The sequence below is a fragment of the Sus scrofa genome, chromosome 11 (assembly GCF_054392235.1).
Source record: "Sus scrofa isolate SSC_HxYL_T2T_F1_AM1 chromosome 11, Sscrofa_HxYL_maternal_Yorkshire_Landrace_v2.0, whole genome shotgun sequence".
Taxonomy (NCBI): Eukaryota; Metazoa; Chordata; class Mammalia; order Artiodactyla; family Suidae; genus Sus; species Sus scrofa.
In genome coordinates, this window is record NC_139393.1 from 86000268 (window position 1) to 86027083 (window position 26816).

The window sequence follows — 26816 nt, forward strand, 5'->3', positions numbered from 1 at the left end:
GAGGGCATGGACCAGGGCAGACCAGCGACAAACTCAGCTTCCAGTTGTATTTGACGGGAATTAATACAGAAACAAAACAGAATGAATCAAGAGACTTGGAGAAAGTGACCTTACATGGATATGCAGTTGCCTAAAAAGGTTTGGGAGGCTCTTGGGAAGGAAGAGATCAGACCTGCCGTTTCCAGGTAGGTACGAGAATGTGGGTTTGAGAAACACCCAGACATGACATGGTCAGGGTGGGCTAAGTGATGCCTCGTTTTGATCTTGATTTTTTAACTTTTTTTAGGGCCCTGCTGGCTGCATATGGAAGCTCCCAGGCTGGGGGCCTACATCACAGCCACAGCAACACGGGATCCAAGCCGTGTCTGCGACCTACAGCATGGCTCTCGGCAACACTGGGTCCTTAGCCCACTGAGGGAGGCCAGGAATTGAACCTGCCTCCTCATGGGTCCTAGTCGGATTCATTACCGCTGAGCCACAATGGGAAGTCCCTGCCTTGTTTCGCTTTCATCGGTGAGATGTTCATGGCTCTCCTTTCGCTAATCGCTGCTCGTTTGGAGACGAGCCCGAGCAGCGAGCACACCCACCTGGGCTTTCTTGCCGTAATAGGGGAAGTAGTGCAGACTGTAGGTGCCGTTGGCAGGGAAGTATTCCACCTGCAGGGGTGGGCCGTCCCGGGGCTGGTCCTGGGGGGGAGAGGCTGCTGCTAAGGAAGGCAGGATCTGGCACACGCGAGTCTGTGTGCTCACGTGTGTCCACGTGTGTGCACGCCTGTTCCTTGTGTGTGTCCAAGTGTGTGTGCACTTGTCCGTAAGCTACATCGAATCTTTACCATCAGCTGAGAGCCCACTAAGCGTGTGATTTGTTAGTTCGCAAGACTCCTGGCGTTTTTTTCCATTTTAAACCCTCAGAGGATAAAAGGTGACAGTGCTGAGAAGGCGGCAGTGAAACCCCGGAAGCTCAGGTAGGCTACACACGCGTGCTTGAGAAACTCAGAAAGAAAGCAGGGAACCAGACAGACCTGTGCCTGGAGAGCCTGCAGGTGTGGGGTGTGGTGGCCGACAACAGAGCGCCTTGGCCGAGGGCGTGATGGTGAAAACACACTTTAGAAAATAGTCCGCGAAGGCAAATTTACTTTTTTTCATGTTGTACTTAAAAGCTGATTTTGAGGGAAAAATGGACTAAAATACCACCAACTCTTGGCAGCATATCTGCATACACTGTTGAACAGTGGTAGCTGTTGGCGATGGGCATATTGTTTGTAAATAAACAGATAAAAAGGACAAGACAGGGCAGTAGAAGTACCTGGGCTTTTCCAAATCGCTGCAAGCATTTCGAAGCGTGTTCGTGAAACAGCGCCCCAGACACTTTTTGAAGCCAAACAGTACCCAGCACTGCTCGTTCTCACTGGGTTGTCATCCCTGGGATGCCCACTTCAACGCACACAGTTAGTGCGTCTGGTCTAGAGATGTCCTTCGGGAAAACTAGCTCAGTTATTCCCGCAGGTTTTCTAGCCTAAACCAGGCAGCCGTGGCCGGTCACTCACCAGGAAGGCGCAGTCCACCCTGGGGGCTGTGCTGTTACCCGGGAGGAACTTGACGATCTGGAAGCGAAGCGTTGACGTGGCCTCAGTGCCTCTGAGTGGGGAGGCCAGGCCCCAGGAGGGCCAGGCGGTTCCTGTTCTAGGGACCAGCAGCCCCGCCCAGGACCGGGGGCCTGGCTGCTGGCAGGTGGCAGAGCCGAGTGGGAGGTCCCACCTTGGGCCCCGCACACATTCCCTGGGCCCACCTGGGCTTCTCCCGTTTCCCGCCCGGCCCGGCTCCGATGCTCGGCCCTGCGTGTGGCTCTGGTGCGGGGCTCAGTGTGCTGCCCTCCTGCGCTGCCCCGGGAGAGTGTCGTGCCAGGCCCCTGGGACCAGACCCCTGCTGGGCCCCGGGCTGTGAGCGCAGTGCACCAGCGCATGGCTCCCCTGCCCTCTTAGGTAGGAAAATAAATAGCGCCACGCAGATGCCCGCTTGGAGCTGTGTCCGCTCCCTGCCCCCATCCAGATCCCACCCTCCCGCGTCTCTGCTGTGGTGAGATGCCCCCCCACCCCATCCCCGCCTGGGCCCCATGACGTTGCTATGTCCTCGCGGTCGGCCTGCCTCGGCGCCCAGCCTGGACACTCCCGGGCGCCTTCCCTGTGCTGCGCACCCGGCTTCCTCCAGCCACGCTCAAGCGGCGGCCCCAGGTTCTGCAGTGGCGGTGCAGTGGGCAGGCACTGCAGTCAGGCAGTGGCGGCTCCGGACAGTGGTTTTGAGTGGTGTTTGGGGAAGGCACGCTCTCAGGCCATCGTTGGGCGGGGGTGGGGGTGGGGGGACAGCGCCAGGTCCCAACCTCCGCCGCCCGGGCCTTCTCCCCACCGCCTCCCAAGGCGCATCTCCACGCGGCCCGCACACTTACCCGGTTCATCTTGATGATGAAACACGGCTTTCCCTCCGCGAAGCCGAAGGTGGGGTCGGGCCGGCCGGAGCAGTTTTGTAGCATGTCTGCGGTGAACTTGCAGGAGAACTTGGTGTGGTTCGGCGCCAGGAAGCTCTCCTGGAAGAAGTACTTCTCCGATGTGCAGTTGATGCTGCCCTCCTGGGCAGCCGGCGAGTAGCCTGGGGGACAGACGCACCTGCCAGAGCTGCAGCCACCCCCGCTGTTCTGGAAAGGCAAGGATCGCGGCCCAGGCGCGGTTTACCTGCCAGGAAGCGGTGCAGGGTGTGGGCCAGCCCCGCCCAGGTCGTGCTGTCAGACACGTTGTAGGAAATGTCCAGGCCTTTCTCCCCGTAGACGTCCGGCCTCAGGGTCACCCCTGGGGAGAGAGCGGGGCACGTGGCACCGGGTTGCACACAGAGCCGTTCGCCCTGCGGTTGGCCCATGGCCGGCAGAGCAGCCCTCAAGGAAGGGCCTGGGTGCGGAGACTGCGGCCAGGAGGGCCCAGGACCCTGCCCAGCAGCCAGGGGTCTGCACCCGTGCCCACACCACGCGGCTGCCCCGCCTGGTGCAGGCGCCGCCGCCCAGAGCCTACGCTGGGCTTCTGGCTGGGGTCGTCATTGACGGCACATCTGGAAATGCTCCCTGGTTTTGGTGAGGATTTGATTTCTGGTTTTGTTGTTTCTGTGGATGTTGTCAAATTAGCAGCCGTGTTTGGTTTAAAATCCTCTGGGAAGATCTGAACGGAAAGGACGGTCCCCCCTCCCGCCCCCGGGCCACCGAGCCTGGGCCCCCCCCCCCGCCCCTGCTCTCAGGGTCCCCGTCCCCACAGGCCCGCCTTCCCTCCGGACCACGGGGCAAGCTCTGTGCGGTTCTCGAGTTGTAATCTAGAATGTTCTGTGCTGAAATCTCGCTGACAGCTCCACATTTGATCTGTTGCTAAAACTTGGTGCCCAGCGAAGCACCGTGGGGTGGAGTGGCTGAGCCTCCCTGGGGTCGCAGCCCCGCGCTGCCCGTGGAAGCTTCTTGTCTTTTTGTCTTCCTCAGAAAGAGGGAAGGGCCGGGGGCCGGGGCCGCGCTCTGAGTGGGGAGCTGGGACAGCTCTCCTCACCCCGTTTCTGGCTCTGTTTCTGCAGCCGGGGTAACGGGCTGCCCGAGCAGGCCTCCCGAGGCTCACGGCACCGGACAGCGGCCAGACTGCGCTGAGGACCCCGAGCGATTGAATTTGCGGTCGGGGAAGTGGGGCCCCAGTGGAGCGCAGCCGCCCCCCGCCGGTCCTGACCCCCCCCCAGGGGTGGGCCCTGTGCGTGGAGCAGCCCCGACGGTCACTCCGAAGCCCACGCTCCCACGACCCCTGGTCCTCATGCCGAGACCTGGAGGCAGGGTCGCCCTAGAACCCGGGCCATCCTTCTCGGGGGCCGAGGGCCGCCCATGCTTGGGCCCGGGCTGCCGGCCTGGGCCTGCCCCTGAGGGTCCCCGGGCGCGCCGGCCCCGCGCGGGCTTGCCTGGCGACTTGAGCTGGTCCTGGTAGTCGGGCGTGTAGGGGTCGATGGTGCGCATCAGCACGTAGATGCAGAGCGCGAAGATCCCGCTCATGACCACGTAGAAGGCCACGTAGTAGAGGCTGATCCACACTGCGGGAGAGGCGGTCAGGCCCGCGCCAGGCGCCCCGGGCGGCGGGCTCGGCGAGCCGCTGGCGCTGGGGCCGCGCACCGCCTCTGTCTACTTCCCGAACATTCTCGTCACCCCGACGGAGCCCGTACCCTAACCCGGAGGCCTTTAAAGATTCCAGCCTGGGAGCACAGCTCGAAACATCTGGTTTCGAGTCTAAGCCGAGCCCCTGGGGCCACGTGGTCTCAGCTGCTCCCGCCCCGCAGGCGCCTGTGTCGGGTCGGGGTCATGGGGGGAGGTGGGCCCGCCCGCCCCTCCCGGCCCTCCCGTGCCCTCCCCATCACAGACCCCACCGGGACAGCGTCCGGCCCAGCATCTGCCCGGTGTCTGGGTTCCAGCAGTAGCGCTGGAACTCCTCCATGCGCTGGCTGCACGACTTCTTCTCCTGCAGAGCCGCCATCGCCTGCTCCTGCCAAAGCCTGAGCGGGCCACGTCCCCCGGGGCTTTATAGTCTCCTCCCCAGAGGTCACAGGAGTCCTGGGCCCGGTTCCAGGGAGAGCCTGGAGGGTGTTATCACCCGTCTGCAGCCCTGGCAAGCTGGCCCCCGGTCACGTGCCCCTCCGCCCTCTCCCTGGGCAAACAGGGTGGCCCTACTGCCATTGAGCCTCCCCCCAACTGGGTGCCCTTGGCCTGTACCCACATCTGAGCTGATAACGACAGAGGGGAGCTTGGCTCGATGTGAAGGGGATGGGTGGGTGTGAGGGCCGGCCTGGGCCCCACGCTGCCCATGGCTGAGGCCTCCTGCTCCTAGGTGAGTGGAGCAGGTGCCCAGGTCTCGACCATGCTGCTGCTGCTGCGGCTGGCACCCCTCTCTGGAGGGCACCCTGGACACGGGCAGGGCTGGGCAGGCCAGGCAGGGGCTCAAGGGCTTCCGCCCCCGTGGTGCTCGGCTTCGGTGATGAGCGTCACGCCCTCTGAGGCCCGTAGCTGGTCAGGATGGGGCCCTTTAGGAATTTCCTTTGTCTGCGTAGGAATCACAGCCCTGCAGTCCAGACGTGCTCTCGAGACTGAGTGTGTACCACTCCCCGGTGAGCTGTTGGAAGGCGGATTCTGGCCCGGAGGGGGCCCCCAGGCTGTATGTGTGGCCTCAGGACCAGGGCCATGTCTGGGCAGGGGTCGTTCAGGTTGGCACCACATTCGAGTCACCTGGGGCGCCTCGAAAACCTCTGACGCCTGTCTTACACCCAGTTTCTGAGGGGGCTGGCATGTCAGGTGGCCTGAGCGTCTGGGCAGCTTCGAGCCCCCAGGTTCCCCAGAACTCCCTGATGCCTGGCCATCAGCATAGCTGCAGCGATGGCATCTGCTCCCTGGGGCCTCCACCTGCAACTAGCCATCCATCCCTTGTCAGAAGGGCGACGCCAGCAAGTGTGATGTGCACACAGCCTTTTATAAAAAAATCTAAGTCAAGACCCGATTGAAATAATGGATTCTACACCCAGGTCTAGAATTCCAGCTTTCCCTCTGGGGAAATGGGAAGGTTTCTTTGGGAATAAGAAGAATGAGAACCCCCCTAGCCGTTACACTCATTTTCTTTAGGGCGATTTAGAGTTTCTCAGCAGAGTGAACACCCTAAAATTCAGATGGAAACGCACCATTTTACCTTGCACTCACGCTTCCTAAATGGAGTGATCCTATGCATTTTCCTTGACACTGTTCCCATGCACAGCTTTGGAATTTTAGGGCCGTAAAAACAGAGTGAGGCTCGGGCCGTGGTCTCACTGTCCACAGCTGGTGGGCGCAGGGCCCCGAGCACTGAGGTCTGAAGAGGCGGTGCAGCCACTGCTGTCCAGAGACTAAACGCCACCCTTGACTGGAAGCTACAGGGACGCTCTTGGAAAGAACAAAGTATGAATTCCACCTGGACGTCTTTGAACTAAATTCCATACTGAGTCTCTGATTTCCCAGAACTGCACACACATTATCACAACGACCTTCTGGGAACAGGTGCCTGTGGGGCGGGGAGGTGGGGCCCTAGGAGAGGCCAGCTTCCTGCTGAGCACGCCCTGTAGAGGAACGTAGGACACGTGCCCAGGGAGAGTGGGCTCCAGATGTGGGCACGCCCCCACCTGCCCACCTGGCAGTAAGTCTTCTGCCCACCCCTTCCGCTGCTGGACTAGAGTCAGAAGAAGCCGGCTAAAGCCGAAGGACTAAACAACAGGACTGTCCCCGTATTTCACCAGATAATCACCCAACAGACCAAGAACCGGGAAGACGTCAAAATGAATGAAAACGAGATGGTCAGGGAGCTCCTGTCGTGGCCAAGGGGTTAACGGACGCAACTAGCTTCCATGAGGAAGCGGGTTCGACCCCTGGCCTCGCTCAGTGGGTTAAGGATCTGGAGTTGCCGTGAGATGTGGCGTAGGTTGCCGATGCGGCTCAGATCCTGAGTTGCTGTGGCCGTGGTGTAGACTGGCAGCTCCAGCTCTAATCTGACCCCTAGCCTGAGAACCTCCGTATGCCATGGGTGTAGCCCTAAAAAGACAAAAGACAAAAAGAAAAAAAAACCCAAAGAACCCCCAAACCAAGATGATCAGTAGATGCCAACCCTGAGGTGACAGATTTAAAGCAGCCATGGCAAAAATGGTTCAGTAAGCAACTGGAAAAGCAGAAAGCCTGAGCGAAGAAGTGGGAAGTTTAAGAAACAGAAGAGACAAAGAAGAACCAAGTGGAAATTTTAGATTCAAGAACTACAGCAGCCTGAACAAAAAGCTCAAAGAATGGCTTCAGCGGCAGGAGGAAATAATCGCTGACGTGGAAGAAAAACAATGTAAATTTCCTGATTCGGACAATGGAGAGAAACTAGAGTCAGAAAAAGGTGTGCGCAACCTCGGGGATGGGGGACCCTGGTGAGACCACCGAATATCTGGGTCCACAGACTCCTGGGACGAGAGGAGAAAGAGGCGGGCTGAGAACTTCCCAGACCAGTAAAAGGCCTGTACTTTCAGATCCAAGAAGCCGAATGAGCCCCCAAATCCGTGCCAAGTTGTGTTATTATTAAACTTTTAATATTAAAGACATACACCCAAAACCCTTAGAAAGGAGCCAGAGAAAAACCATTTGAGTGACAGAAGTTTTCTCACCAGAAACCAGGGGCCAGAAAGAAGTTGCACAATATGTTTAAAGCACTGACAGGAAAGAACTGTCAACCAGAACCTAAATTCGACGAAAATATCTTTCAGGAATGAAGGAGGAATCCAGGGATTCTTAAATGAAAGGAAACGAAAAGTAAGGTAATTTGTTGCCAGCAGACTTATCCTCAAAGGATGACTAATGGGAGTTCTCAAAGCAGAAAGACAATGTTTGGGAGTTCCCATCATGGCTCAGTGGAAATGATTCTGACTAGTATCCATGAGGACACGGGTTCCATCCCTAGCCTCGCTCAGTGGATTAAGGATTCGGCATTGCTATGAGCTGTGGTGTGCATTGCAGACACGGCTCGGATCTGGCGTTGCTATGGCTGTGGTGTAGTCCAGCAGCTGCAGCTGCAACTCGACCCCTAGCCTGGGAACATCCACATACTGCGGGTGCAGCCCTAAAAAGACCAAAATAAATAAATAAACAAAAATTAAAAAATAAAAGAGAGGAGTTCCCGTCGTGGCGCAGTGGTTAACGAATCTGACTAGGAACATGAGGTTGCAGGTTCGGTCCCTGCCCTTGCTCAGTGGGTTAACAATCTGGCGTTGCCGTGAGCTGTGGTGTAGGTTGCAGACGCGGCTCAGACCCTGTGTTGCTGTGGCTCTGGCGTAGGCTGGTGGCTACAGCTCCGATTCGACCCCTAGCCTGGGAACCTCCATATGCCACAGGAGCGGCCCAAGAAATAGCAAAAAAAAAAAAAAAAAAAAAGAGAGATACTAAAAATATAGTTAAATTATTTCTAAGCTATCCAAAATACAGATAAATTAAAATTGGATTCTCAAAAAGATTCAAATAACCTGTAAGAAAAAGAAAAAAAAAAGAGAAATGAAAAAAGAAGAAACAGAAAAATGGCAGACTTGAGCCCTAACATATCAACAAGTATATCAAATGTAAATGATCTAAATTAAAAACCAATGACTGGCAAAACTGCAATTAAAAACCAATGACTGGCAAAACTGACCAAATTAAACACGACCCACCTACACGCTACCCACAAGAAACTCATCTCAGCTGTAATAAGGTAGGCATGCTGAATGGGAAAGGGTGGAAGAGATATATCCTGTGAATATTGATCAAATGAACAGAAGTGTCCGTATTAATATCATATAAAGCCGACGTCAGAGCAGAGAAAATTACTAGAGACAGACATTTTGTAGTGACGAAGGGCAGTCTACCAAGAAGACAGAGCCATCCTAAGTGTGTCTGCACCAAACGCAGAGCTGCAAGCTCTGTGAAGCAAATGAATAGAGTTGAAAGGAGTAAGAGACAAACCCGCAATTTTAGTTAGACTTCAAACTACTCCCTCACAGCTGACACAGCAACCAAGTACTGAACCAACGTACTTGGTTGGGTATCACCAACTTGGGTGGGTATCACCATGCCCGTATCCGCGCTATCACCACCCATCAACACAGGCCGCTGGTGTTTGTGGAGTACGCCGCTCAACTCCAGGAGAATACGCGTCCTTTTTAAGTATCCATGGAATGTGAACCATATCCTGGACCATAAAATAAAGCTCCACAGATTTAAAAGGGTTGAAATAATACAGATTGTGTTCTCCAACCGTGATAGAATCAAACTATCAATCGATAACAAAAAATACCAGGAAAATCTCCAAACATGTGAAAACTAAGCAACACACTTCTAAACAAGAGTGAAAAAGCAAACTCAAGGAGTTCCCTTTTGGCCCAGCGGGTTAAGTATCTGGTGTTGTCACTGCAGATGTTGGGTCACTGCTCTGGCGTGGGTTTGATCCCTGGTCTAGGAACGCAGCCAAAAAAAAAAAAAAGGAAAAAAAGATAGAAAGAAAGAAACTCCTCTGTCTGGGAAAAGCATCTTAAGACCTGGAAACCAGCGATTTCAGAACAGTTCACGAGCCATTCTACCGATCCCAGCTAATCCGGATTCAGACCAGCCCGCATCTTGAATCGGTTCTTTCCAATCCTATTGCTGTTGGTCCTGAAGTCTTGTTTTTTTATCAGCGGACAAGACTGCTGGGTGTCTTATCTGAGGTCAGCAGCCAAGGGCCGGACTCCTGAGACTCCAGCATTTACCCTGCAGGGCGTGTCCCCATACAGAGATAGTTACACGACCCCTTAAATTTTGCTGGTATGTTGTGCTGTTGGACCTTACACCCTTAAACCTCTCAGAATTTACCAATGCCAGTGAATTTAATAAAAATAGTGTTCTACCCGTAAAAAAACAAAAAAAAACAAAACAAAAAAAAAGAAACTCAAGGTACATTAAAAAAATATATGGAACTGAATGAAGACAAGAAAAAAATCCACATGTGGGGCACAACTAAATAAGTATTAATAGGAAAATTTATTAAGAGCAACTATTAGAAAGAGGAAAAGTATCAAATCGATAATCTGAGTTTCCATGGCAAAAGCCTAGAAAAAGAAAAGGGGGGGAAGCAAGCAGAAATAAGAAATAAAAGAAAAAGCAGAAACCAATGAAATTGAAAACCGAAAAGCGAAACAGAGCTGATTCTTTGAAAAGATGGATAAAATTGACAAACCTATAGCAAGAGAGAAGACACAGATAACCAATATTAGAAATGAAATGAGATGTCACTACAAACCCTGCAAACATCAAAAAGATACTGTGAACACTGCATACAACTCTCTCTCTATAAACTTGACACCTTAGATGAAATAAACTGCTTTCCCAAACACACAACTTGCCCTCTTTTAAATAAAATTGAACAGCCCTATAACAGTGAAAGGAATTGAATTCATAATTTATTATGTTTTTCTTTTTGGCTGCACCCACAGCATGTGAAAGTTTCGAGCCAGGGATTAAACCTGCACCACAGCAGCGACTCAAGCTGCTGCAGTGGCAATGCCAGATCCTTAACCCATTGCACCACAAGGAAACTCCTTGAATTCATACTCTTGCAATAAAGAAACTTCCAGGCCCTGAGGGTTTCACTGGAGAACCCTACCAAACATCTAATGAAGAAGTAACACAAATTATGCGCTGTCTATCTGGAAAATAGAAGGGAATATTTCCCGCCTGATTTTATGAGACCGGTAAACCCTTACACCAAAATCAGAGAAAGACTGGCTTGTACTGGATGTTTTGGTTAGTGTAACAAATAAGAAAAGAAAGAAAAGTCATATAGATCAGAAAGGAAGAAGTAAAATATCCCTATTTTCAAATGACAGGATTGTATATGTAGAAAATGCCAAAGACTCTATAAAAAATCTCCTAGAAAAAGTGACTTCAGTAAGGTCATAGGATACAAATGTCCGAAAGCCAACTGTATTTCTGTAGACCAGCTGAACACGTGATACCAAAATTAAAACTGTAACACCATTTACAATTGCTCAAGACAGAAAGTCATATTCAGCAACTCATGTTGCTCCTGCGGCACAACCCAAGATGATACACCGATGGCAGATACACACATGGAGAGATGTGCAGCATCGTTAACCCCCGGGGAAAGGCAACTTAAACCGCCGTGGGGTACCACCTAGCAGAAGAGCTAAAATAGAAAACGTTGGCTGAAAAACCGCATCACTCCTACCCTGCTGGGGGGGGGGGCAGGTGGTACAAAATGATAGAGACATTTGGAAAAGAGTTTGCCAGTTTCTTCAAGCACTCATTGTGCAACCATACGACCCAGCAATTGCGGTCTTGGGTGTTAATCCCAGAGAAACTGAAGTTTATACCTGCGCAAATACAGTTAATGTCTGTAGCCGCTTTATTCATGAAAAGGCCCAACCGCCATCAACCTAGACGCCCTTCAGCAAGCGAAGGGTTAGACCAGCTACTGCTCATCGGAGACGGCAGGGCCACGGAAGGATCTGCCTGGATTCCCGAACGGCTGGTTGCCCTGAGTGAGCGGAGCCAATCCGCAAAGTCACACACCGCAGCGTTCTTGACATGACAACGCTGGGAGGTGGAGGGCAGACCCGTGGCCGCCGGGGTTCAGGAGGGTGTGGGACGGAGGTGGGTGGACCGTGGGGTGACGGGGAGGCCTGGGCGTGGCTGTGGCGGCGTCAGGGTCCATGCTGTGACCCTGAGCTACACTTTGGGAAGAGGCTGCTGTCGGGGGCTCGGGAGAGGGGTACCGGGGTCTCTGGGTTACTTCTTGTAACTGCGCCCGAACCTGCAGTTCGTGTAGGTAAAACCTTTATCTTAAAAAAGGGCCAAATGAATTTGGGAAGCAGTGCAGACTTGACCCCTCTTGGCCAAGTTCACTCTAAAATCTCGAAGTCCCGTGATAGCAACGTGTTTGACTTTGCTTATCCGATGCCCCCGCTTCGCCAGCGGCTGGGTCAGCATTCACCTGATGGAGGCCGTCCTCCTCAGGCCCCGCCTCTGCTGCCTGGCCCGCCAGCCTCGCCCAGGCCACCTAAGCCCATCTTGACTTGGCAGGATCTCCAGGTGACTCCAGCCTGGGACCACAGGGAGCGCTGGCTCAGAACATGCTGAGAAACGCCTTAGAAGGTGCTCCAGCCCGCAGCACACGGGGCCACTGTCCCATCTGAGCCCTGACGAGTTAAAGAAAAGGCAGGAAGGGGCTGAGGTGTCAGCCCACGGTGACCCGGACTCACCGAGTCACCTGCTCAGTGGCAAGGTCTCATTCCCACCTCCCCAGCGGCTGCAGAGGGTCCCCGTCTCCCACACCCACTGGCAGAATCTCCCTGCCCTCTGGACCCTCTTCTCCCACCCGGAGGTGATGGGCTGGCCGGTCGGCTGGCTTTGTCTGCTTGGGGCGTTCTTCACTCCCTTCCCTTCCTCCCTCTTTACGCTGTAGCCACACTGTCACTTCCTTGTCATTCTTTTCCATACCTGTGCTTTTCCATGCATGTCATGCTTTTCCATACCTACTGGGTACTAGAACAAGACGGACAAGGCCATGCCCAGGTGTGCCCCAGGTGTACCTCAGGTGTGTCCCAGTTGTGCCTCAGGTGTGTCCCGGGTAGGTCCCAGGTGAGTGTCAGCTTGTCCCAGGTGAGTCCCAGGTGCATCCCAGGTGTGCCCCACATGTCCCTCAGGTGTGCCCCAGGTGTGTCCCAGGTAGGCCCCAAGTGAGTCCCAGGTTTGCCCCAGCTGTGCCCCCGGGTGTGTTCCAGGTATGTCCGAGGTGGGTCCCAGATGAGTCCCAGGTGTGTCCCTGGCCTCTTCATTCCCCTCTCACCCCAGCCTCCCTCTGCGTGGGACCTCAGCCTGGGTGCAGCCCAGGGTCTCCTGCTTCCCTGTCTTTTTCACCCAAACGCTTCTCTGGGCACTTCTGCTTCTGCCGCAAGGGGTGGCAAGAGGGGAGGGGGCTGCCGTGAGGCTGATCCTGCAGCAGGTGCTGGGGTTACCTTAGGTTGTCAGCGCCATCACTGTGACATAGTTGCTCTCAGGGTCAGGTCGGGACAAATGCAGGTCCTCACATCCTGACCAGTCCCCTGGCCAGTGGTCTCACCTGTAGACACCCCCGGAAGCCTATTCCTAAATGGTTTTTCTCTCACTTGCTCTTTTTCTAAAGGCAAAAGTGAGGCATAGTGGGGAAAACCACCAGCCGTCTTCATAAACTGAGGTTTCTCCTGGGACCCCTCCCTTGAGCTGGGGCTCCTGTCCCTGCGAGGAAATGGATGGATGGTCCAGCCCCTCTGCTTGGGCCTCAGGGCGGACAGGCTGCTCCGGGCTTCCATGTGTTGTGTCTGGGTCTGGGGTGTGTCCTTCCCCACGGGCAGGGCGGCCTGTCTAATCCCTCTGCGAGCGGCTTAGGGATTGTCTTTTTCTGGCACCTGCTTGCCGCTGTGCCTGCGCGTCCTCCACTGCCAGCTGGATTTAGCCTGAGCTGCGTCAGTGGGCTCCCCCGGGCTCTGGGCCTGCCCCGGCCCTCCTGTCCCGAGAGGGCAGGAACGGGCCAGAGGCCAAGGGCAGCCGGTCGGGCCGGCTCGGGGCGCGGGAGCCGGACGGGGAGGGAGGCCTGCGCTAGGATGGATTTCGGGTCGCTGGAGACGGTGGTGGCCAACTCTGCCTTCATCGCTGCCCGGGGCAGCTTCGACGGGAGTAGTGCCCTGTCCTCCCGGGACAGGAAGTACCTGGCCAAGCTCAGGCTGCCCCCGCTGTCCCAGTGCGAGGCCCTTCGGGACAGCCTGGACCTGGGCTTCGAGAGCGTGTGCTCTGAGCAGCCCATCGGCAAGCGGCTCTTCCAGCAGTTCCTGAGGGCCGATGGGCGGCACGTGCCGGCCCTGGAGCTCTGGAGGGACATTGAGGACTACGACACGGCCGATGACGACCTCCGACCACAGAAGGCCCAGGCCATCCGGGCCGACCACCTGGACCCCAGGGGCAAGCTCTTCTGCGGCTTCCTGGACGAGGGGACGGTGGCGCGGGCCAGGGAGGGGCCCTCGGGGCGTGAGGAGGGGCTCTTCCAGCCCCTCCTGCAGGCCACGCTGGCGCATCTGAGCCAGGCGCCCTTCCGGGAGTACCTGGACAGCCTGTACTTCCTGCGCTTCCTGCAGTGGAAGTGGCTGGAGGCCCAGCCTGTGGGTGAGGACTGGTTCCTGGACTTCAGGGTCCTGGGCAGAGGCGGCTTTGGGGAGGTGTCCGCCTGCCAGATGAAGGCCACTGGCAAGATGTATGCGTGCAAAAAGCTGAACAAGAAGCGGCTGAAGAAGAGGAAGGGGTACCAGGTGTGCTGCTGCAGCGTTCTGGGCACGGGCGGGGTCCGGGGCGCCCTGGGCTGGCTGACCCTGGGTGGGGCTCGGTTCCCTGGGCCCCATCATCGCGGGTCTGTACTGCGGCTGAGCACCTGGGCCGGAGCAGTGGGCACAGGCCATGCTTGGCTGCCCAGCCTGCAACTCAGCCGTCCAGCTGCCCTTAAGCACCAGCCTCGGCGGGGAAGGGACAGGCGGTGTGCGGCCTTCCTCCCTGCAGAGCGGCCTCCGCGTTGCTGGTGTGGCTGACGTGCCACGTCTCTTCGTCCTTCTCGGTTCGTCACCAGCATCACGAAAGCCACTGTCCGGAGGCTGTGGGGCTGGTTCTCTAGCTTCTTCACTCTGACTTTCTGGAACGTCCCCTGGCTTGTGCCAGGAAGAGCTGGGGCTGGTGCAGGAGCCTCCACGGGGCCGGGCGGGCGGCACTGTGCTTCCAGGCCCCGAGGGGGTGAGGCGGCTGCTCTGCTTCGTGCCCTCCACCGCGTCAGGCTCCATCCCCGCGGGGTCAGCCAGAGCTGCTTAATGTCCTGCACGGGCCTGGGTCCCGTTCCCGCGGCCGTTCAGAGCGGCCTGTGCTGGGGGCAGGTGGCGCCCCCGAGCACCCCAGGGCCCCTGCGTGGAGCATTTGCCCTCGCGGCCCCTCCCTGGCACTAAGCCTCCTCTGCCTGCCACGGGAGCCTCACTGAGATTTTACAGAGTGAGATGCACCGAGGGTCTCCCCACTCAGCGACGGGAAGGCCTCGGCAGCTCCCAGGTCCTGCAGAAGGACCCTCCCTGCAGCACACACTAAACACGTTAAACAGGCTTCCCGGGGTTTAAAGTGAATGCGGAGGGTGACCCGGTGTGAGGTGGCAGGGAGGGTGCTGGTCGTGGACCCTGGCTGGCCTCCGCCGTCCAGAGCCTGGGCGGGAGGAAGGGCTGGGACGTGGGTGGAAGAGCCGGCGGGACCCTCATGGCGTTTGCAGGCTGGGCGGCCGAGCCCCGGCTGCAGGGTCGGGACGCCCGAGTCCTCAGCCCGAGACGCCCCACTTGCCTGTGGAACCAGGCGTGGGGGGCATGTGTCTAAGTTACTAGCGTCTGCAACCCCCTTGGCATGGATTTCACTGTGACTCTTTCCGGTTTGTGCAAGTTCCCCGCCTAACTCTGGGCGCGTCCCCGCTTCCCAGGGTGCCATGGTGGAGAAGAAGGTTCTGGCGAAGGTGCACAGCAGGTTCGTCGTGTCTCTGGCCTACGCCTTCGAAACGAAGACCGACCTCTGTCTGGTGATGACCATCATGAATGGAGGGGACCTAAGGTGAAAGAGAGGCTTCCCTCCACACGGCGCCGGGCCTCGGCGCCGCTCTGCCAGCCCCCACTGACCGCCCTGCCCGCTGGGCTGCGCCGTCCGCCACCTGCGCCCTGCTCCAGGCAGTGTCACCCTGGTTAGCCGGCAGCACGGCTTGCTGTGCCATACACGCTACACTGAGTAGATGCCTGTGACACTGCCTGCGCCCATGTGACCCCACACCCCACCACAGGGCACCAGCTGCGCTCACCCAAAACGCCGCGTGACCCCGGGTGCCGCCGTCGGCTCGGGCGAGCAAGGCCGCCCCTCTCCTCTTTGGACTCCTGCTTCGCCTCCGCGCCGGCCAGTGGTGGTCTCGTTTAAAGACCTGATTTGTCAGGCTTGGCTGCTCTGTAAAGGGAAGGAGGCCCAAGGCCGGCCCGGGAGCCGCACGTCTGGCGGAAGCTGCCGGGCTAACGCTCCCACTTGGCGCCCCGGGCAGACCCCTCAGCCCGCCTTGGTCCCCCTCTACCCTGGCTCCTTTGGCCGGGGGCTCTGAAGTGATGGGAGGGGGTCGGGTAGGGGTGGGGGGATGGGGGGCTCAGCCATGTGCTCCTCAGGCTGGACCCCGAGGCCAGAAGGACACACAATGAGGGAATCGGAGGCCTCGCTGTTGCCCTGAGATTTTACTTTCCATCAAACCTGTGGGCCCACGGCCCGCGGTTGTGCCAGAGAAGCACAGGCTCCACGTGGTCTGCCCACAGGTACCACATCTACAATGTGGACGAGGAGAACCCCGGCTTCCAGGAGCCACGCGCCGTCTTCTACGCGGCCCAGATCATCAGCGGCCTGGAGCACCTGCATCAGCACAGCATCGTCTACCGCGACCTCAAGCCTGAGAACGTGCTCCTGGATGACGATGGTGAGGTGCCCTCCGTCGCGGCCTCCCCTCCGGGCTTTCCCTCTGGACCTCCCTACCCAGCCTCCCCTCCTGCCTCCCCTCACCCAGCTCACCTCTGTGGCCTGACCTGCCATGGGTGAGGGAGGGGCCGGCTTTGATAAACGTCCTTATACTTTTAAATGGCACCAAGACCCTTTTCAAGTTTGTTTCTCGTCACTCAGCTACTTGGGGACAGAATGGCATTGCCCCAAATGGAGATTCTTGGTGGGCTTGGGTGAAAGTTGGTGCGTGACCAGGTCTCGGGTTATAGGGACCTCCTGGGATGCGAACAGTGTGTGCGCTGCGAGTAAAGGGAGACTGTTTACGGCCAAGTGCTCACTCCGTGACTTTCTGCCTCCCGTGACGGGTCAGCCCAGGACTCTCACCAGGAAATGAGCCTCAAGGCTGAGGTTCCCAGCAGCCCTGAGAACCTGTGAGAACACGCCGCCCTCCCCACAGGCCGTTGCTGCAGAGCCTGGGGAAGGGGGTGAGGCGTCTGGGGGCCATGCCCCGGATTCCAGGTGGTGCTGGGACCCTGCTCTTCCTCCACAGGCCCCCTGGGTGCGTGTGCCTGGGCCTGCACACATGTATGCAGAGTTGGGCGTGGCTCTTGTGCCTGCAGGAGCCCCAGACACCTTGGTGCCGCGATGTGACCTTGGCCCGTGTTTGCTTCCCAGGCAACATCCGCATTTCTGACCTGGGGCTGGCCGTGGAGCTGAAGGACGGGCAGACCAAGACCAAGGGCTACGCAGGGACCCCCGGTGAGGGCCTGAGAGTGAGGGGGGTGGCGAGGGGGCCGGGGCAGGTGGCTCCGTGAGGGCTGGGGGCTGTAGGGAGGCTGCTCCTCGTCCCTCAGCCCTCAGAGTGAAGCCGGGGGACCGGCGGGGACAGATGTGCTGTGAACTGGCGCCCACCGCAGGGGTGACCCTGGCCCCAAAAGTCACTCCAGGTGTGACACGCGCCCCAGTGGTGGAGGCTCCATGGTGCCGGCTGTGGGCAGAGCCTGAGGGTCTGTGCTGCGTGGTGAGCAGAGCAGGGGCCATGGCTCGCCTCCCCCACAGGGGCTGGGCTATGACGCCTCCTGGGCCAGCAGAGCAGGGGGAGCTGGAGGGGGACCTGGCCCCACATGGTGGCCAAGGGTGGACGTGGGGCTGGAGGTTGAGGCCTTACAGGAGGAGTGGCTGCCTTGTGCCGAGCGTGTGTGTTGTCTGTGTGCACGGTGAATCTGTGTGTGTGTCCGTGTTCTCATGTGACTGTGCACGTGAGTCTGTGTGCGTGTGTGTATCTGCGTTCACATGTGACTGTACGTGTGTGTCTGTACGTGCGTGTCTGTGTTCACATGTGACTTGCGTGAGTCTGTGTGTGTGCACGTGTGCACAAGGAGTTCTGCTGCCCCCTCACTAGCCCCCCCAGGCAGAGTGCAGAGAAGAAGCCCGGGGGGCTCTCGCTGCGCCACAGGCCACGTGGTGACGGGCAGGACCACCGCGGCGCACACAGTGCAGGCGGCAGGTGTCCCCTCCCTCCGCGTCTGATGCCTGGGGCTCCTGCGGGATTTCTAGCAAACCAGCTTCTTCCTGCTTGTGGGGCTTTGGGGAGAAAGTGCTGCTTGGCCCTGGGGCCATTTGGATGTCGTTTTGTCCAGATCCTCCCAGTCCTGTGCTTCGGGCCCCTTTGGGGCTGTGCTTGTCCCCACAGTGGGTCTGGCTCACCTGTGGCTTTATTTAGGGAAAGGTCCTGTCGAATTTTCTGGATCCTGGCCAGATCCATGAGGTTCCTGTCCCGGGGTGAGTGTGTGAGCGGGAAGGCCCCTCGCCTGTTCCTGGGAGAATATCTTCCTTTACTGGGGACCCACCCCAGAGCAGGGTTGACCTCGGGCTGTTGCCACCCTGGCTGCACAAGGCCCTGCTGGCCACTAGGGGGCGCCCAGGCCTTGCAGTTCAGCTGCTCCCAACACTGACCTTGCGGGTTGGGGGGCGGGGGTGACAGCGCAGGGACTGAGCCTCCACCAGCCTCCGGTTAGGGTGTGAGCTAGAAGGTGGGGTGTCCAGCGGAGCCCTGGGGAGCCCGCTGTGCCCTTTCCTGGGCCCCCACTCCCTTCAGCCCAGGTCCCTTGGAGCCGATGCCGCTGCTGCTGCCAAGCTGGGACTGGCGGTGACAGGCGCTCAGCCAGCCCCAGGGTGGGGGCAGCGGAGACGGGTCCACCAGGAGGAGGAGCAGGTACCCAGGCCAAGGCAGGTCACTCCCTCATTGCTCACTCCTCCCTCCTTTCGCACAACAATTCACTGTCGCCGCGTAAGACCCCGGGGAGAAAAGACACGTCCTGTGGGACGGAGTGGGTGCAGCAGGCTGGAGGTGCCCTGGGCTATTTGGGGCAGGGACGCTCTGCAGTGGGCTGGTGCTCCTGTCCCGATCCGTGAGAAGGTGTGGTGGGTCAGCCCGGCTGTCTCCAAGTCTGAGCCGCGGCACAGTCAGTAACTCAGTCCCCGAAGGAAGCTGTGTTCGGGCCCAGGAAGTTCTTTGCAGTTTGACTCCTGCCACCTCACTGGGAGAATGTCCTGTGGTCACCTCAGCCTGGCCCGTGTTCCCAGCCACTCCCTCCTGGGAGCACATCCCGAACACAGTGAACAGAGGGCAGGGAGGGCTGGAGACAAGGGACAGAATCAGCCGTGCTTTGGGGGCGACATCGTCTAAAACCAGCAGAGCCCAGACCCGCCCAGGGGAGTGGCCCCGGCCCCAGAGGCTGGCCCGCCCACCCTTCCCTGGGTGGCCTTCCTTCTCTGGGCTGGCCTCTGAGGGGTGCTGAGGGAGGGAGCTTGTTCTCGGGGGTCCCCTTCACCCTGCGGAGCCCGGCACGAGGCCCCCACCCGCAGTGTCGCGCGCTTGGGCCACGGGGCGTCTGGACGGCCCTTCAGAATGTCTGTCCTTGGTGCCCTTTCGGCGGCAATCTGCGCGCCAGCCTCTGACCACACCCCGCCATCCTGCAGGTCTGGAGACACTGGCTCCGTATGCGTGGGCACCAAAGTGGGGGTGAGGCCCCCCAGTGGAGAGGCCCCCCCGGGGGCAGTCCTGCCCAAGGGGACAGTGTCTGGTTGTCATGGGGAGGGGGTGCGCTTCCTCGTGGGTGGGTGAGGTCCTGCCTGACACCCCCCAGGGCCCAGGCAGCCCTGCGTGTCCCGGAGCAAGGTGGCACGTGAGCGCCCGCGTGCGCTGGCCTCTGAGCCACACTGTGCTCCCGTCGCAGGGTTCATGGCCCCGGAGCTCCTGCGGGGGGAGGAGTACGGCTTCGCGGTGGATTACTTTGCCCTGGGGGTCACGCTGTATGAGATGATCGCGGCCAGAGGTCCCTTCCGAGCCCGCGGAGAGAAGGTAGGAGGTGGCCACCCGGTGCCCTGCAGCTGTCCTGGCACTAGCTCCACTGGTGGTGGGTCATAGAGCAGTGTCCCCAGCTGACCTGGTGACCCTCCTTGTTGGGGTCATAGAATAGGTGTCCCCCCAGGTGGCCCGGTGACCCTCCCTGCTGGGGAAGCACTAGGCTTATTGTGATACGTCCTTCAGAAGGCAGGGGACACGGTAACCTCACGTGATGGGCCACCAAGGGCATGGCAGGGGCAAAGGAGGCTGGATGCGCCACCCACCCCTTGGGCAGTGCTCAGCCCTGGGAAGATAGGGCGCTGCTCACCCCACTGGCCGCTTCTGTCAGCCTCTCCCCCTCCCTCCCTGCTCCAGCCCAGCAGCTTCCCTGGACGTTGGCAGAGGGGGGCAGTGGGCACCAGGAGTGACCGTGCTGGGGCCCTGCCTCCCCATCCCCTGGCCCCAGACAGCTACCCCGCATCTCCTGGTGCCGTGCTCCAGCCCCGCAGGACCACGGACAAGTGACATTCAGAGGCCTCGTCACTGTTGCAATTGCAGGAGCCACTGGCCGCTTCCCTGGGCCCAGTGCTGGCTTGGCCCAGAGCGGACGGCTGTTCACGGGGCAGACGCAAGGGGGTGAGGAGGCCTGGTGGGAACCTTCCCCACGGCCCTCGGCCTGTCTGAAAGTCATGGCCATCACTTTCTTCTGCCTGGACCCCGTGCCCCTGCCCAGCCCTCCTGCCTTTCCCAGGGACAGCTTGGGAGCAAACGGGGTCCCGGTCCCGAGAGCGAAGACCCCCTCTGTGACTCACGTGTAGAGTCACCTCATACCTGTACCTCTGCCTCGAACTCCAGTGACAAGTCTCTGCCTCTCGGCAGCTCACAGAGCAAAATAACACAAAACACCAGCCTCTGGCGGAGGTAGAAGCTCTGCCTCTGAGCCCTCGTCCCTGAACCCCTGCTTTCTGGGCAGAACTGAGCATAAGGAGCTGTTATGACCAAGCGGCCCTTCTGTGGGCATCCATCCCGGGCTCCCTCCATCCGAGGTCTGTCCGTTTTGTGGTCTGTCCAGTCCACGGTCCATTGCTAGGTCTCCACTCATGGTCCGTCCGTGGTTTCCTCCAGACGTGGTTCTTTGTATGTGGTCCCTTCATACGATGGGAGGGAGCCTCGGGTACACCCGTAACGTGCTTGGGCCTCGAACCTGTCGCCACGAATGAAAGAACCCAGCCCAGAAGAGTGACTGTGTGTGATTCCACTTCTGTGGCGTTTTAGGAAGTTCGGGAAGTTTTAGGAAGCTGTTTTAGGAAGCTGAGGAAATTTTAGGGCGTTTTGGGAAGGGCAAACCTGATGACGGGAGAGGAGAGCCTTGGGTCGAAGTGGGGCGGAGACTTTCCGGCGATGGTGGGAGCTCCCTGGCGACGGCGCCACTGGAAATGGGTTTCACGGGTTGTCAGCTATGCTCCAGGGAGTTGTTTTGAACTAGAGCGCCAGGGACCCCCACAGGTGTCTGCCCCTTGGCAGACAGACCTCTGCCAGCTCGGGCCTGGCAAGCTGGGGAGGGAATGGCTGTGGAGCGCAGGCTTTCACGCCCCGACTGGCCATCCTGAGCTCTCTGAACGCTCTCGCGGAGGGTGGCTGACCGCCGCGTCTGCGTGCAGGTGGAGAACAAGGAGCTGAAGCAGAGGGTCCTTGAGGAGGCAGTCACCTACTCTGACAAGTTCAGCCAGGCCAGCAAGGACTTCTGCGAGGCGCTGCTGCAGAAGGACCCCGAGCAGCGCCTGGGCTTCAGAGACGGCACCTGTGACGGCCTCCGTGCCAGCCCCCTCTTCAGGGACATGAACTGGCGGCAGCTGGAGGCCGGTACTGTCCCCGCACCTTGGGCGCGGGGGCTGGGGTCTGTCAGGTGACCCTCGCTGGCCACCCATCCCCTTGGCTGGAAGCTGAGCGTGAGGTCAGCAGGGTGGGTGGCCCGGGCTGTGTGCTCCCTGCAGTGTCCTCTGTCCCCACACTCCATTCCAACCTGCCCAGGATGGGCTCCCTGGGGGTGGGGGGCGCAGAGGCAACGAGCATTGACGGAGCGTGCGGATAACCCGCCGAGCCCCCTTTGAACTAAGATCTGAACCTGCGGTCAGGCGTTTCCTTTAAGGAGCCGCGGCCGCGTTCGGGTGGGAGTTCTCAGGCATCAGCTGGGGACACTCACTCACTCAGGCAGCGTTTGCTCTTAGGTCATGTGTAAGACAGCGTGTGAGTGCGTGTGTGCGCGTGTGTCTGTGAGAGAGGAGCGGGGACCCGCACGCCCCGGAGCCCACGGTCAGCAGGTGGGAGGCCCGCAGGAGCAGATACTTTCACGGGGAAGGGTCAGAATGGAGGCAGTCGCGGGGTGGGCAGGTGGGTGCCAGCGGGGGTGCCCTGAGCAGCCCAGGGCAGAGCGAGGGCAGGCAGCTCCCGGGGTCAGGAGCTGAGACCCTGGGAGCCTGAAGTTAGTCCTGAGGCCACTGCAAGAGTCCGGCTGGGCTGACCCTGCCCGGGGTGCATGTGAGGGGGGTCGGGGTGAGAGGTTCCAGGATTTTAGTACTGAGATCGAGGGGTGAACTCAGACCGGGAGGCCGGCACTTGGGGGGGGTTCTGCAGAGGTGGTGGGTGCAGGGGTGGAGGGGCTGCAGAGATACAGGCTCAGGGGTCGGGCGGTTGCAGAGATGGTGAGAGCAGTGGCGCGGGGGGAGACAGTGTGGCCGGGACTGTGCTGACCACCGTGGCAGGGCTCCCGGGGAGGACGCAGAGGGGGATGCAGCCTCACCCAGAGCCCCACGGGGGCATCGCTGTCTGCACCTCCACCAGGACCCTGAGGCAAAGGGCTGCCTCCTCCTGCTGGTCGTGTGACACCGAGGCTTCCTTCTTGTCGCAGGGATGCTGGCCCCCCCCTTCATCCCGGACTCCAGGACCGTGTATGCAAAGAACATCCAGGACGTGGGTGTCTTTTCCACCGTCAGAGGTGTGGTCTTTGACAAAGGAGACACAGAATTCTTCCAGGAGTTTGCCACCGGCACGTGCCCCATCCCCTGGCAGGAGGAGATGATCGAGACGGGCATTTTCGGGGACCTGAACGTGTGGCGACCCGACGGGCAGATGCCCGATGACATGAAGGGGGTCTCCGCGCCGGAGGCAGCGCCCTCGTCCAAGTCGGGGCTGTGCCTGGTCTCCTAGACCAGAGGAAAAGCGGCGCCACAGCCGCCTCCCGAGCCAGCCGAGCGCCTCCTGGTGGCCATCTGCGTGGCCATGGCTGTGACCGAGGCGCTCAGCACCGGCGGGGCAGTCCAGCCAGAGCGCACGCGCTGCGTCAGGAGCCCCGCACTGGCGAATTGCCCACTTCTTTTGCACCATTTACCCAAAAAAGGACGCGGCAGTGGTTCCCGGGTGGGATCCATAACCACACACTGTTGTCCATGGCTCTCGCGGGTGCGCAAGCTGGCAGCGGTTTGGGCAGGGGGCACGGAGGAAGGCTCGGTTGGGTCTTAACTGTAACTGCACCTTATCTGTAACTCCCAGGCCCTGCCTTCTCTCGGTTGGTTCAGAGGTTTGCAAACCCCGGCCTGTGAGCTCAGGGGCTCTGCTGAGAGGCCCATTTCCCTTAGTGCCCAGCTCCTGGCCCTGCCCTCTAGCCACCTGGTCATTGCCAGGGCCTGGCCGGTCACCACCTGCTCGCCCAGGACATTGCTGGGTCCTGAGTCTCCGATGGGGTCACCTCGCTGGCCAGGGCCGTGTGTCCAGAAGGAGGGAGGGTATGGGGTCTGGGAGTGAGGCTGACAATAGCGGCCCCTCCTCTTGGCTCCTCTTCCTCCTGAGAGCATCTCCAGCTGGTGACAACCGGGCGCAAGTCCACCCCCACTGGCAGGGCGGCCTAGCAGTCCCCCCAGCACCTGCTGACCACCGGACTCGGCCTCTTGACCGCAAAGCCAGGCTGTTTCTGTCTGGACCTCTCCCGATCTCACCTCTGGGGTCAGCTCTGAGTCGGTCTTGCTTCGTGGGGTTTGCAGTCTGACGGTCAGGGCCAGCACCACCCCTGTCTCCCTCCAGCGACCACTCTAAGATTTAAAGCCCTAACCCGTGGAACGCGGACACACACAGCCCCAGCCACCACCCGAGCCTCCAGGTCTCACCGAGCGCCTTGGCGCTCTAACTTGGAGAACGCAAGTGTGCAGCAGCTGCCTCTAGAGGCCGGTCACTCCTCAGCTGGGATCGGGTGGCGATGGCCTGGGAATCTGAGACCCTCTTGAGGGCTCGGCAGGAGAGGAGCCTGGGGAGGATGTAGGTTCTGGGGGCTCATTTCCAGAAGAGGGGTCTCTGTCCTTTCAGGAAAGAACTTCTGAGTTCCTTGCAGCTCACACTCAAGGAACGACAGTGGAGTCCCGCAGGTCCAGGAGGCCCTGCGGCCAGGACATGCTGGCTGAGCGTGGGCCACGCGGCCGCCAGAGGGGCTGTGCCAGTTACCTGTCTGGAGGGGCTGATATGGGGTTCTGTGGGGGCGAAGTGACGGGGTCCCCAAGGGGATGATGCGACGGGGTCCCGAGGGGATGAAGTGACGGGGTCCTGCTGGGATGTAGTGACAGGGTCCTGTGAGGGCAAAGAGACTGGGTCCCGAGGGGCTGAGGAGATGGGGTCCTCCATAGCCCCAGCGTGAGCTGGGGTCACTCCCTCCTCCCAGCAGCAGCAGAGGCTGCCTCCTGCGACTCAACACGGAGCGTGGGAAGCCCCGCCCCATCCGGACCGTCACGCCACCTGCTCCCCCTGCAGCCAGGGGAGAGGAGTGACCCTGAGGAGCTCGAGCTCTGAGCTGCTGCTCGGACACCTGGGACCAGCAGCCCTCCTGGTCTGGAGCTGCTGCAGGAGGCCGGCCCCCAGGTGTGGGGTCAGAGCTGTCAGGTGTAAGAGGCCAGCTCATTGGTGGGACATTTAAGGTGTGCCTCTGGGCCCCTTTCCTGGTGAATAAGCCTGCAGGATAGCCTCTCTTCTGTGTGCTGCAGTCATAGAATGTTCTGGAAGGGTCTTGCAGAACCACCAGGTGCTTTTGGCCTGTGACCTGCAACTGCCACCTGAACATGTGGGAGGCCCGAGATGCGGACCCGTGGGCTGAGGGAGGCTGGGTTTCTGGCCCCACTAATTGCTGTGCCGCCCCAGCGCTGGCTCTGTAACCTGGGATGGGACACATTGATTGGTCCTGGCTGAACATCCAGCTCACGACGTTCAGTGAAGGACCACTGCTGGTTTCCAAGCCTGCTTAATGCGCTCTGGGTCCTCATGGCTGTGAACACAGGATTTAAAGCTCAGCGGAGGTGCGGTCTGGCCCCCGCCACCCGGGCCCCCGGTGCAGAGGCGTAGCCCCTTATGGGGAACCAGCGTCCCCGTGGGGACCCTCTGCCTTCATCTCCTGCTTGGACAGCCGGCGAGACAGGGCACTGGGCACGGCTGAATTGTAGATAAACAACAAAGAGCTTTTTGTGCGTGTCCTAAATTTTACGTGGGACCCACACTAAAAGATTATTCAATGTTTTGGGCTAAATCTGCCACACCTGCTACAGACGATACACTTACAGGTTCGTGGCGATTCCGTCAGCTAGCGGGTCTGTTGGGGTGCAATCACAACCTACGTGTGACATCGGCTTTCTCGTCGCCCGCTCCCGCTCGGGAGAGCCCCCCGGGACACTCAAGCCGAGCAGTTACACACAGGCAGCAAAAGTCCTGTAGTCACTTGACTTTTATTTTCAAATCTTTAAAACTTAAATGAGCACATGGAAAACAATGAACCGGTCAGCACCCACACGGCGAGAGCAGGGCTGCCCCCGCAGCTCCAGGAGCCAGGACGCAGCAGGGGTCCCAGCGGCCTGGCCTGCATCAGCCACGTGGCCGCAGCGTCTGGTCTCGCAGACTAGCTCCGGGCTCCGTGGTGGTGATGACGGTGACTCCAGGCGCTTCGCACCTCTTTCCCCGCTGGGCCGGAGGGACATCCCCACCTGCCTCCAGTCTCGGCCTCTGGGGCCGGGGGTGAGGCGGGGCGGGGGAGGCGCGGTGCGGGGCAGCCCCGCGCTGCCGGGTGGGGCTCATGGTGACTCCCGGTGGCAGGCTTTCTTTGTGGGTCTTCCAGGCCCTGGGCTGTGCGCTGCCTCGGGTGCAGCCCCCTGCTCGGGCACCCTCTGAGGGGTCTCGCTGTCCAGCAGTGAACAATAGTCCTCACTTTAGCTGTTCCCCGGCCCCCTGGGCAGGGGACACGCCATCCGGCTCGGAGGACAGGGCCGCCCTCGGCCCCCAGCGCGGCAGCTCGCCTGTCTCTGTGTGAGTGGCCCGCGATCGGCATTTGCCCTCCAGGCACGTCTTGCCCTGGGTGGCCGCTCCCCACCAATGAGGCCTAGAGCCCAAGCTGGGGGGTCCTCCACAGGGGCCTGAACCCTGTCCTTTCATCCTCTGTGTGCACAAGCCTCGGGGTCCCTGCAGGGCACTGGGCCGGGCACTCGGGCCTCCGTGGGAGCCGAGGAGACTGCCCGTTCCTCCACCTCGGTGGCGACTCAGACAACCACTGTGGTGAAAAGGTCCCCCCCCGCCCCCCGCCCCAGACACGTTTCGTTATTGACCCGGAGAATCTGCAGACGCCTCGCCACCACTTTTTGTTTGTAACAAACAAAAAATGCAATTTCCATCAAAGTAGAAAAGGGTGAAAATAAAAGTTTAAAATAGGAACGGTCTTTCTAGATTGTGATACAGTCCTGGTGCACGCTGTCCCTCAAAATCACACACACAAGTGTGCAGATGCACGGGATACACACACGTCACACAGGCACGTATACACGCACACACATGCACGTGCACACACATGCCTGCACACATGCACACATATGCACAAGCAACACAGATACACATACACACCTGTACATGACACACACATGCACACACATACAGTGTACACATACAACACGTGTGCAGCACACATGAACTGCACACACACTTATGCACATGCACACACACACACCTGTGCACAACACACACACATACACATAAACGCATGCATGCATGTATACGGCACACACATGAACACACACACATACTCACTCTGTCCCCAGCTCTCACCAGGTCCCCACAGTGTCCCCACGCCCTGTCTGCCCCCTTCCGGTGGGTCTCATGTGGCTTTGTCCGGCTGCTCCTGTCTTTATGCATCAATCCCTTTTCTTCCGAAGCTGCGCCACGCTTGTTTGAGTGGAGCTGCGGCCCGGGGCAGGGGGCGGTGGGGGCAGAGCCACCTTGAAGGGCAGCCACACGGGGTTTCTGAGGCAATTCA

At 59.3% G+C, this 26816-nt stretch overlaps 2 protein-coding genes across 5 annotated transcripts in view; one reads left to right on the forward strand and one right to left on the reverse strand.

The window, feature by feature from the left end:
* Positions 1–4552, reverse strand: part of ATP4B (ATPase H+/K+ transporting subunit beta) — a 6861-nt gene extending 2309 nt beyond the window's left edge. For 2 of the 4 annotated variants that reach the window (NM_001001258.1, XM_005653839.4), the window contains 6 exon segments: positions 588–686; positions 1547–1603; positions 2443–2642; positions 2726–2839; positions 3966–4094; positions 4420–4552. In NM_001001258.1, coding sequence (NP_001001258.1) covers positions 588–686; positions 1547–1603; positions 2443–2642; positions 2726–2839; positions 3966–4094; positions 4420–4531 — 711 coding nt within the window. In that variant the 5' untranslated portion in view covers positions 4532–4552. 4 annotated transcript variants of the gene reach the window in all.
* Positions 4553–13173: 8621 nt separating this feature from the next.
* On the forward strand, positions 13174–26221 carry GRK1 (G protein-coupled receptor kinase 1). Its single transcript, XM_003357908.4, has 7 exons — positions 13174–13910; positions 15101–15228; positions 15963–16120; positions 16816–16899; positions 19380–19504; positions 21151–21352; positions 22398–26221. The coding sequence occupies exons 1-7, from the start codon at positions 13212–13214 to the stop codon at positions 22694–22696; spliced, it is 1695 nt and encodes a 564-aa protein (XP_003357956.1). The 5' UTR covers positions 13174–13211; the 3' UTR covers positions 22697–26221.
* Positions 26222–26816: the final 595 nt, after the last annotated feature.

Excerpts from the sequence above, each read along its gene's own strand:
- GRK1 (XM_003357908.4), top strand. The coding sequence starts at position 13,212 with ATGGATTTCGGGTCGCTGGAGACGGTGGTGGCCAACTCTGCCTTCATC. Across the intron at positions 13,911-15,100 it reads AGAAGAGGAAGGGGTACCAG|GGTGCCATGGTGGAGAAGAA; the intron begins GTGTGCTGCTGC and ends CCCGCTTCCCAG. Across the intron at positions 16,121-16,815 it reads CGTGCTCCTGGATGACGATG|GCAACATCCGCATTTCTGAC; the intron begins GTGAGGTGCCCT and ends TTTGCTTCCCAG.